The 11769-nt window shown below is 34.6% G+C and overlaps 1 protein-coding gene across 1 annotated transcript; it reads left to right on the forward strand.

Annotated features, from left to right (window-relative positions):
- Nucleotides 1-3966: 3966 nt before the first annotated feature.
- Nucleotides 3967-11220, forward strand: LOC112796427 (kinesin-like protein KIN-13A). The gene is made up of 13 exons (XM_025838860.3): nucleotides 3967-4442; nucleotides 4558-4819; nucleotides 5354-5575; nucleotides 5880-6071; nucleotides 6482-6586; nucleotides 6716-6793; nucleotides 6946-7027; nucleotides 7565-7727; nucleotides 8328-8657; nucleotides 9382-9600; nucleotides 9694-10264; nucleotides 10365-10430; nucleotides 10733-11220. Exons 2-13 carry the CDS (start codon nucleotides 4622-4624, stop codon nucleotides 10916-10918), a joined length of 2412 nt encoding a protein of 803 aa, XP_025694645.1. The 5' UTR covers nucleotides 3967-4442; nucleotides 4558-4621; the 3' UTR covers nucleotides 10919-11220.
- The last annotated feature ends 549 nt before the right edge of the window (nucleotides 11221-11769 follow it).

The following is an 11769-nucleotide window of genomic DNA, read 5'->3' on the forward strand; positions in this document are numbered from 1 at the left end:
CCTTAGGGTGAAGCTAAGACTTGTGATACAAGCTAATTACTTTCACTTGACTTTCCTCTATACTTAGAGGTCAACTAAGTGGAGCAAGGCTTAATTGTTATCGTCATTGAAGGAAACTATAGTGATAGAATTTCCAATGCCAACCCTAGGCCAAGTCCTTTAATATTGATCGTTTGTCGTCTACTTTTGCTATTAATACACCGACCTTCAAAAGATTCATAACAAAAGCTTCCTAATCAATAACATGCATTCTCTAGAAATTCCAAGGGAGGACGACTCGGGAGACTAGTATTCTCGATTATAGATTGTAGAATTGTTTGATGCGAGGTTTGAATGTCGATTGGACTATACTCACGATTATATTCACTATTGAATTCTATATCGACATGTTAAATTTCGTTTATCAATGGAAAAGAGAGAAAACAGCCCAAAATCTATCTTCATCTAATTCAGTATCCAGAAAATTGGTTTGAATTCGGACAGTCAAAAACCTTCAATGTATTACTTATCAGTACTACCACCTTCAAGTTTTGTCATGAAATTTTTAAAAATGACATTAATCCATAGTTGGAGAAGCCATAGAGGGCCCCCTGCACTGATTATTTTGTTGTCTTGAAGGTCACAAACAAATTGACCAAGCTCTTCAAAAATATGTCCTAGAAGAAGCTTTGCCAAATTGAGGGCTTTTCCTTCTTGGAGAAAAGTAGCTAAAGGAAGGTAGAGTTTCGACATTTGGATACTTCGAGAACAGAATAGGATTACATTTAACCAATAAAATAGAAAGGCAACATGTTCATTTTCAGTGATTTTTGTACCTTCTACACCCATGTTATGGGCGATAAAGTCATTGTAAGAGTTGGTTAAAACCACATTGTATTGACGATTGGACTGCATGTCAGGGGTACAATCTGGTGAATTGATGGGAAGCCCTGTAATAGCAGCCACATCAAGAAGAGACATTCTGATCATTCCACATGAAAGTGAAAGTTGTTGGTTGTTCTATTCCAGAAACAAGTCACTGCCCCAATCATCCAAGGGTATGTGGTAAGTGAAAAGTGGGAGAGTCTTAGTAGTTCATAGATTCCTAAAGCTTTCCAGTCAGCACTTTTAGTAGGTTCAAGGCGTTGATACCAAGCTATAAAATCGTATCCCCGAGGATTAATCTTTGGGTTGTTCTTGAAGGATTTTTGGTTGATGAAATGGGAGATGTTAAAGGATTGGTTATTCGCCCTCTCTAGAGATTCAATCGGTCCAAGAAAACAGTGAGTATCGGCACCGATTGTAAAGAGGATTATAATTTTTGTGTCATTGGTTTGCAAATGGGGATCGTCAATGATTTCATCATTAACTTGATTGAGAATACGAAGGGCCGATGGAGATGGCAGTGATATTTTAGGGCCTTTACCCTTGTCTTGGGTGGCAGCTTGAGAAGAAGAACCAGTCATTTTTCCAGGAGAGGAAGTAAGAATGAAGGTTGAGGGTTTCTGTGAAGAAATTCTTGGTACAGAGAAAATTTAGAGAATGATGAGGTTCGAGAAGTTTTGAACAAAGGAGAGAGTGATGAATTTAAAGTATCACTGTAGCCGTTACTGTAGAAAAGTGCGAATAGAAGTAACTTCGCAAGGAAGATGAAGTGGTAGGGAGAGAAAGCGTAAGTTTCGGGAGACGTGTCGAGTGGATTAGTAGTAATGGGAAGTTTTAATGACAATTATTACTGATTTGAAAAACTGACGTCTTTTGGATTAAGTGCTTTATTCTTCGATAATGTTATCGAAGGCAATCACATTAATCCAAGGGGGCAATTTGTTGATCGAAAATATTTTCGATAAGAGTAAGTTGAATCGAAATAAGTCAAGTGTGGTTTTTTGAGAAGACACGCGTATGAGTATGAAGATTGAAAGTAATCAGCGTGGATTTGGGTTTCGATTGTTTTGTTGATCGAGTAAGCTAAATCGAATAGGAGACTCGATTCGAGAAATCGAGTAAGGCCTTCGAAGAGCTGGTCGAATAGTTGTGGAAGCGAGAAGGTTAATGGCTTCTACCACACGAGGAAAACATGGAAAATATCAACAATCACGCAACAGAAACGATTACCAAGAGGGATTGCATTTCAAAATTTGTAATTTTATTTAATTGTAATTAATTGTGATTTAATTGACCGTTATGTAAGATAGCCTATAAATACTAGGAAGGGTTAGGGAATAGGGGTTGGAACTTTTACTCAGAAAAAATACTCTAGCACTCTCACATCCCAGAGAATTCCTGAGTTTGCATTCGAGTTATATTTTCTGTAGGGTTCCTTTCACCTTCTTCTTTCTTTCAATTTATTTTTCTGTAAATTTAATATTTCAATTAATCTTATTTACTAAGTGTTCTCCACTTTCTCTGTTTAATTTATCCTTCTGTATTTTATAGCTTATGTTAAGAGTCTTTTGATTTAATTAAAGGTATTTTTATTATTTTCTTTTAATTCTGATGCAAACCTTTTCATTTACCATGTATTTAGCTTTCGAAAACTTTAATTTCTAAGTTTTATTTATCAATTTACAAATTTTATTTATTTTTATTTTTAACATTTGTCTAATCGAAGACGTTTTGATGCACTTCTAGAAAACTGATACTCGCACAGAGGAGTAGGTTTCGCTCCCAGACTACTAGATATCGAACCACCATCGATTTGTTAAAAATCGACAAAACAATGACCAAAATTAAACCAGCTTTAATTTTTGAACATCTCCTTGTGTTGCGTTATTTCCTTCACTACTAGTCTCGTCACTACTGTCATTGGCATAACTCTCTACGTTTTCGTTGCTGCTCCTTTTGCCCGATTTGTCTTGGAGGCACAAGGCACAGATTTTATACCGGGATTTGTTCCATAAGGGTGGTCGAACCATGTTGTCTTTGACGCCTCCTTTGATTTCAGCCATTTCTACAACACACTGAAGAAGCAAGCTAAGAAAGAGTTACATTAGCCAATAGTAAGTAAGCATAAATAGAAGAATCTACGAAAATTAGAGACTTCGTAGAGAGAAGCTATAACAACGACAATGGTAGAAAGAATAACACAACACAAAGAGATGTTCAAAAATTAGAGATTTATTTTTGGTATCCAAAATCCAAACACAAAGAGAAGAAGAGAAAAAAAACTGTGTGAAAAAAAATCCTACTTTTAGTATGGAAAAGAGAGAAAAAATAAGGGAATAATAATTTTAATTTTAATTTTAGCTTTTAAAATTAATTTAATCTTGTCATTCAATTTAATCCAATAATAATAATAATTACATTTTCACATTTTTATATAAACAATATGTTTTTCACTTGATATATCCTCTTTTATATATATATATATATATATATATATTAAAAATGAGAATAATATTGAATCACTTTTAAAATATAAATAAAAAAGTTAAAAATTATTTTAATATTTACCTCAAAATTTTGATAAAAGAATATTCTAGCATTTAAATTTATATACATTCATGTCTCCTCTACTAGATGAAAGAAACATTACGAAATGTCAAAATCAAATAATAAGATAAAAAAAAAACATCGAAATACATTATATATTGTAACAAGTAATTTTTAGGCACCCTATCGAAAAAAACAAATACTATTGTTCGTTTTCATTTCAACGCTTTCAAACCTTTACTGTATTACAAATGTATTAATTTTAAAATAAAATGTTATTATTCATTCATATATTAATCACATATTATTAGAATTGTAAGAGATAGTAGCAAAATTATGAAAGTTAAATATTTTCTTTCTTTTTTTTTCTTTTAAAAGAAATGGATCGTAGGAGCATCTACAAATATCTATCTATGTTATCCATATCTATAATTTATAATCTATAATCTATAAATTACAATATAGTTGAAGAATTGGTAAGGCAATACATGGTTGCCATTTGTTAGATTCATAACGTGGCTAATTATATGCACACTGGTTGCATGTTGTTGGAGCATACCAGAATTAAGAACAAGTATGAGGGCATATCGGTCTTTTCATCAGAAAAAGCAACCACGACTTCTTTCCACATAGCCGTTTAAATATTTTGAAAAATACAATGATTACAAAATTAATTACACAAAGAAACATTAATTATACAAACTTAGAAGCTTAATCTTACAGGATTGAAAAATAATTCGCATTTTTCTTGTTTCTCAATCGAATTAAAGGCTTTCACAGGGTTTCTCTCTCCTCTTTCTTCTTCTTCTCCTTCTTCTTCTTCGTTGTTTTGCATTGTGGAATATCGAAGGAGCCATTCTTGTGGCCACTGAATCAAAGGAATCGAGCTACCGAATCGTTATTTTCAGATCTGAATCTCAATCCACCGACTTTCACTTCGATTCTTTATTAGCCATTGCAAGGTTACGCCGATTCTGATTCCTCCTCACTTTCCATGTTCTTCTCCGAATCTCGAAATTCACCTTATTCTCGTGAGTTTCTCTTCCATTCTCTCTGTTTTTTTATTCTTCCTCCGAAATTTCTGAATTCTCCGAACTTTCTCAATTTTTTTGGTTCTTTCTTTGAATTTTTTTTTTTTGTGCGAAGTGTGTTAAAGAGATCTTGAAAATTGGCGCCCCAACGCCGTTCGCAGCGCCACGCGGGTGGCCAGATGCAGCAGAGCAATGCTGCAGCCGCCGCTCTTTATGACGGCGGCGGTGGCCCTCTGCACGGCGCGGGGAATGCAGCCACTGATGCCGGCGATGCGGTCATGGCGCGGTGGCTGCAATCTGCCGGGTTGCAGCATCTGGCCTCTCCCGTGGCTTCCACTGGCATCGATCATCGCCTCGTTCCGAACCTTCTCATGCAGGTATGTTAGCTCACCTTTTTGTTAAGGACACAACTTCAATTGATGCTTGTTTTTATAGGATTGTGAATATGTAGTTCCATGCAAGTCTTTGGTAAAGGGATTTTGGTTGATTATATATGTGATAATTTGATTAATTTCTTTCTTTTATGTTTTGGATAAATTTTTTGTAAGTTGAAAATTTTGGAGTATCTGCTTGTAATAATGGTAATAGTTATGGCGTATAGACTGAATTTGGTAGAGCCTTGGCATGGAGGTATACCAAGTGGGGACTTTCAATTTAGGGAAACCCTTAAAAATGGGTAATCCCGAGACAAATCCTCTTTGCTAAAGCAAAGTTAAGAAGACAAGAATAAAGATTATGTTGAATGAGTCTTTGAAGTTTGAGTGATCCTGCATTTTGGGGATAATTATGTGGGGCTTTTTGTGATTTTAAGAAGCTTATTTTGGCTGCGATAAAATTTGCTAAATTTTGTTTATTTTGACATATGATGGTGGTCTGTGTGGGTGACTTGGTTGAATACGATATTGTTATAGGGTTACGGAGCGCAGTCTGCTGAAGAGAAGCAGAGGCTCTTTAAGTTAATGAGAAACCTCAATTTTAACGGGGAATCTGGTTCAGAGCCATATACACCCACTGCCCAAATTTTAGGTGGAGTACCTTTGTCAGATGGGCCTTACTCTCCTGACTTCAGGGGGGATTTTGGAGCTGGCCTTTTGGATCTTCATGCTATGGATGATACAGAGCTTTTGTCTGAGGTATGCTTTATCTCATGTCACCTGTGTGGCCTATTAATCCTAGTAAGCCAATGTGAACAGACTACTACTTGGATTTTTCTACAAATTACAATGTTTGGTTGGACGTAAAAATGAGGAGGAAATTTTCATGGATGATCTCCATGTATAAATTTGCACATCAAACTCATCAATGAATAATTCCACCCCAATTTTAACAAACATATCCTTATAGAGAAAATTCTTCTACATGTAATGTTGTCAGTAATACAAGTGTTTCTACTTTGTGTGACTGTTGGTTCTAATTTTTTTCTTTTCCTCCTTTCAGGAAGTTATAGCAGAATCTTTTGAGCCATCACCATTATTGCCTGCAGATACTAGAGCGTTTCAAGATGATTTCAATCCAGTTAACAGCAAACAGGAACAAGGAGAAGCAGATTTTGACGCATCAATTTCTTTGCCTATGAATGAATTAGATAATAGTACAAGGGAAAATAATGTTGCAAAGATTAAAGTTGTGGTATGTCATTCCTTTATAGACATTAATATCCCTGACTGGCAGAAGCATTTAGCCAATGTCATTCATCAGCATTCAGGATAGAAAGCAATGAGAAAAATGTATCTTCTTAAAGGATTTCAGGTTTCCTAAATGAAAATCCACTGCAATTTGAACCTTTTTACTGTTGAAATCGCGCGTAGTCTGTTTTGTTAACATTTGAGAGGGATTTATAATTACTTTATTGAAATAGAAAGTGATGATTAAATGCATCCTCTTAAAAGATTTTCTAAATGGATACTCACAACACTTAGAACCATTTCACTGTTGAACTATGAGCTATTTTTTTTCCCCATTTAACATTTGAATTAATTGTTATCTTTTATCTCAACTTTTTCCTTTTTTAAAACTATCCTTTTTGATATGTTTCTTAGGTGCGCAAAAGACCTTTAAACAAGAAGGAGCTTGCCAAGAAGGAGGATGATGTTGTATCTGTATCTGATTATGCATATTTGACGGTTCATGAACCCAAACTAAAGGTTTGTTTAGATATAGGACTGGAGCAGTATTTACCCTTTGTAAACACTAAACAGCAATGCTATTTAAATATTGAGTTCTTATTCTCATTTACCGCTAAAATATCTAATTTATTGTTCTATCATGAAAAGGTTGATTTGACAGCTTACGTGGAGAAACACGATTTTTGTTTTGATGCTGTTTTTGATGAGAATGTTACCAATGATGACGTAAGACATCTCATATTGAAGATTGAGTTTGACTTCTTTTTTTTTTAACGAATGGTTTTGGTACCATGATTTGCCCTTGTTTTTTTTTTATGTTTGTCTGTTTCTTCAGCTTCATTTGTTTGGCCTAAGGCATTATTACTTTACGATAACAGGTATATCGAGATACAGTACAACCAATTATTCCTACAATTTTTGAGCGAACCAAAGCTACCTGTTTTGCTTATGGTCAAACAGGTGAAAAATTTATCTCTGCTAATGATATCATAACTGTACTAAATTATCACTATTTGTCCAAACCAAAAGCCTGAAGTTTTCCAATATTTGCTCTGGTTTAGTTTAGGGTTTAAAATTTATGTTTTGTTATATTTAACTTGGCTACCCTTTTACATGCCATATTATTTTCCTGCACAGTGTCAGTTTGGAACATATTGAGTGAAAACATTAGGACTCTTCTGGCTGAGTTGCTTATTTGCTATATTTACATCTCCAAATTAACAGAAAAATGACTAATGTGTGAGAGAGTTGGAGACTATTGATGGCCTTGGCCTAGATGTAGGATGATACCTATTACTTGTGGATCAATGCAAACACAATACATAAGTACTTGAATATTTTAACTTTATAATGCAAAACCTTTTCCATGAAGCAGAAATTGTAAATTCTCTCAATATCTATGTTTATTCATTCATTATCCCCAGGTTTGTGATCCTTGAGCCGATGGTCTATCTCCCGTATCCATTACTGTGACCCTAAATAATGCTTTACTTTCAGGAAGTGGCAAAACGTACACAATGCAGCCATTACCACTCAGAGCTGCCGAAGACCTTGTTTGGCAGCTGCATCAGCCATTTTACCAAAATCAGAAATTCAAACTGTGGCTTAGTTACTTTGAGATATATGGTGGAAAACTTTTTGATCTTCTTGGTGACCGAAAGTGGGTATTTCTCTCCATTTTGATAATATTTATGTTAATCTATTTTAACCTTTCATATGAATTCAATGGGTGCATGTTAAGTATCTAAGGAAAGTGAGAAACCACACTTTAAAAGCTAGATATTAAGGTGGAAGAACCACTCTCTTTAAATACAACATCAAGCATCCCATACTATCGGATTTGGGACTTTGGGTACCTTATAATACCCAAGTCCCTAACAGTGTATTGTAAATACGTTTGATGAGAGTGATGCACCTTAGTGTGTCCTTAACCATGATGTTTGCTTTGGTATAAATGCTTTCAATGTGGATTTGAGCCTTAATTAGAATATGGTATTTTTAATATTAACTATTCAAATGCTTCAATAAGTATTTGTCCTATCCGATGGGCATTCCTCCTTAACTTAATACTACACCGACCATTCATTTTCTGATTATTTTCTGCTTTATAAGAATTGAAATGTTTATATGTCTGAATTTGTATGGATATACAGATGTCAGTCATCTTACTCATTTTATTAAGCTGCATGTTTTATTGGCTTTTTGGTGCACACTGGGTTAACATGTTGCTTAATGGTTGTTTCTGTCATTCTATGTATAGGAAACTTTTAATGAGGGAGGATGGAAGGCAGCAAGTTTGCATTGTAGGACTGCAAGAATTTGAAGTTTCTGATGTACAAATTGTCAGAGAATTCATTGAGAAAGGGAATGCTGCAAGAAGTACAGGATCCACTGGTGCTAATGAGGAGTCCTCTAGGTCACATGCTATCTTACAACTGGCTATAAAGAAGCACAAGGAGGTGAAAGAGAGCAAGCGGAACAACGATAAGAATGAAGAAAGAAATGGGAAGCTTGTGGGGAAGATTTCTTTCATCGATCTTGCTGGAAGTGAAAGAGGTGCTGACACTACTGACAATGATCGTCAGACACGGTAGTGTTCCACAGTTGAATTTTTTGCTTGATGTTTGAATCCCAAAAAAGTTTAATGCTTACGGTGGAATTTTTCAAATGTTCTATGCATGTTATTTTTGTCGAACACCTCATTTGGCAATGAGTTCAGAACTCTGCATAATCCAAATCTTTGGGTGCATAGCATCAAGCCACATCAAATGTTGAAAATTTTTAGAGTTAGACAAAAGAACCATTTTCTTTTTGTTTAGTTTTTTTTAACCAACCTTGTCTCGGCTATTAGGGTATGAAATTATATATTTGTTCTTTTCTTTTTTCTACTCTATGTTTCTTGCTGTAAGCAAACACTTTAAAGGCTTTTACTTAGTAGATACTAACTTTATAGCTGATATTATCGCAAACATGATATAAATGAAAAATTTAAGAAGAAAATTATGAAGTTATTTTTGTTGATGGTTTTTCAAAGATCAAACTAGGTTTAGCATAACAAACTGAGTCTAAATAGTTGCCCTAATAATTTAATACTGCAGAGTATTGCTTTGTAAATAGAACTCAAATGTGCAAACATGTTAGCTGTTTATTGTCATTTAAATTTTAATAGAAGTGTTTGTGCAATTGCCTGCAAAGCAAAATTTGGTGGCCTCCTCCATCCCTGCCTTATGTCAATTTTCTTGGTTCAGATAAAGTACTGTTTCTTATAGTAACAGATCACCTTACGTTGCAACTTCTATGCATCTGTATTATAGAATCGAAGGAGCAGAAATCAATAAAAGCCTTTTGGCTTTGAAAGAATGCATTCGTGCTCTTGACAATGATCAGATCCACATTCCATTTCGAGGAAGTAAACTTACTGAGGTGCTTCGGGATTCCTTTGTGGGCAACTCAAAGACTGTTATGATCTCCTGTATATCCCCAGGTGCGGGATCTTGCGAACACACGCTTAACACCTTAAGATATGCAGATAGGTATGTTTCCCTACAATGAGCTTTAACATAGTGCTTCATGACAGGGTGCTTCATTTCAAGGACATATTTTAACTTTCACCATTATTTGAACAGGGTTAAAAGTCTATCAAAAAGTGGAAATCCCAGAAAAGACCAGCCCCCAAATCCAGCACCACAGGCTAATAAGGAGGTTTCATCTACATCTACATCATCCCTTCCAGCTGGTGCTGGTTCGGAAAATTTTTATGATCAATGTCAAGTGAAACCAATGGATATTGGCAGGAAATTTATTGAAAAGGAAAGTTCTTTGTACATCTCTGCCGCTGATGTTGACAAACAGCTCCTTGTCAATGAACGAGAGGAAAAAGGCTTAGGTTCTGCTTCAATGGACAAGGAGAGGTTTGAAGTGAAGAACTCGTGCAATGGTTCTACCAGTCAAAGTATGAACTCTTATTCACAAAATGATACTGATGAGAGAATGAAAAAGGTTTCCTCGCCATATAGAAGAAGGCCTAATGATACTGAAAGGCCTGCAAACTGCATGAAAAGGGATTCCCATGGTTCTGACATGTTCACCACTAACTCCTACCAGCAGAGCATAGGGAACTATAACTCAATTGCCACTGGATCCAGGCTCTATGAAGCAGAATCCTCTCCTAATAATAATATCAGTGAGATACTTGAGGTTTGTAAAATCACATGGAACTACCATTTCTTTACAAGTTTTCAGTTAAATACTAGCATTGTGTCTGTTTTCTGATCAACTCTTTTTTGTGCTTTTCAAGGAGGAAGAAGCACTAATTGCTGCTCATAGAAAAGAAATTGAGGACACTATGGAAATTGTTCGTGAAGTAAGTTATGACATTTTTTAGGTTATGTTTGTGAAATGCAAATTCTCGTGCCATTAATTAGCATGCTTAACATTAGTTTTTCTATCATTGAGAAGTGCTACAAAGTTGGAAACATATGACTATAAGATTCGTTTTCAGATTCAAATGCTAAAGATAAATAGATAACGCCACTTCGATTCTAGCAAAGATTCTTATTGTTTAGCATAGAAAAAAAAAAGAAGTTTGTGGTTCTCAAATTCCACAAAACATATAGGCAATCTATTTTTTCTAGTGCTCGTCTTATATTTGCTTTTGGTTTTCAGGAAATGAAACTATTGGCAGAAGTGGATAAGCCAGGAAGCCTTATTGACAACTATGTAACCCAACTGAGCTATGTGCTTTCTCGAAAAGCAGCTAGCCTTGTGGGGCTTCAAGCTCGCCTTGCAAGATTCCAACATCGACTGAAAGAACAGGAGATACTAAGTAGAAAAAGACTTCCTCGTCAATAGAAGACTTGGTTTCTCTTATTGAATGTCGATGATGATCTGCATTCTTGTGTTGGTTAGCTATAGAGTTGAAAGGTTTTCTTTCATATAAACAGATTATTTTTTTTCTTTTCTGGATATATATTCTAATTAAACTTACATGTATATGGCCATATGTGATATGTTTGGCCTCCTTTTGCCGTTGCAAATTTGGTAAAAGTCTGTGTATGGCCCCAAAATTTTAAGTTTGAGAGGCCGAAGGGGAAAAAAAATTGCAAGCTGATAGAAAATTGAAATCCACAGGTTCAAATTGTATTATCAGGTAATCTCTCTCTCTCTCTCTCTCTCTCTGTGAAAATTTTATAATATTATTGGTCTTTGCCTCTTTGGTGCCACAATTCATATATTTACATAAAAGTAAAATAAAATTAAAAAAAACAACCATTATAAGCAACTAATACATATAAATAAATATTTTGTTAATTTTAATATTAATATTTTTATTATGACAATAATTTAATTACAAAATCTAATATGATATAAAGATATAATAAAAAAAAATAATTATTTTTCACATACAAGTTCATACAAGTTATTTACATTAACGTGTTCTGCATGTTCTTCTTCTTCTTCTTCTCTTTTTCTCCTCTTTCTTTTTTGCTATTTTTCTCTTTCGTTATCGTTGTCACTAATACCACCATTTTCTCTTTCTTTTCTCGTTGAACTTTTTTCTCTTCTTTCCTTTTCCTCCTTCTCCATCTTTTTCATCATCGTTATAGCATTGTCGTCTTCTTATACGTATCATCGTTATTGTTATTGTCATTGTTATTGTTATTGTCGTTATTGTTATTATTATTGTAGAAATTTTGCCATAT

Source organism: Arachis hypogaea, chromosome 4 (assembly GCF_003086295.3).
Source record: "Arachis hypogaea cultivar Tifrunner chromosome 4, arahy.Tifrunner.gnm2.J5K5, whole genome shotgun sequence".
NCBI lineage: Eukaryota > Viridiplantae > Streptophyta > Magnoliopsida > Fabales > Fabaceae > Arachis > Arachis hypogaea.

What these genes read in the sequence shown, in the direction of transcription:
- LOC112796427 (XM_025838860.3), top strand. Translation starts at nt 4,622, where the DNA reads ATGCAGCAGAGCAATGCTGCAGCCGCCGCTCTTTATGACGGCGGCGGT. An exon ending in GACAATGATCGTCAGACACG is followed by an intron (nt 8,658 to 9,381) that starts GTAGTGTTCCAC and finishes TCTGTATTATAG; the next exon opens with AATCGAAGGAGCAGAAATCA. An exon ending in CTATGGAAATTGTTCGTGAA is followed by an intron (nt 10,431 to 10,732) that starts GTAAGTTATGAC and finishes TTTGGTTTTCAG; the next exon opens with GAAATGAAACTATTGGCAGA.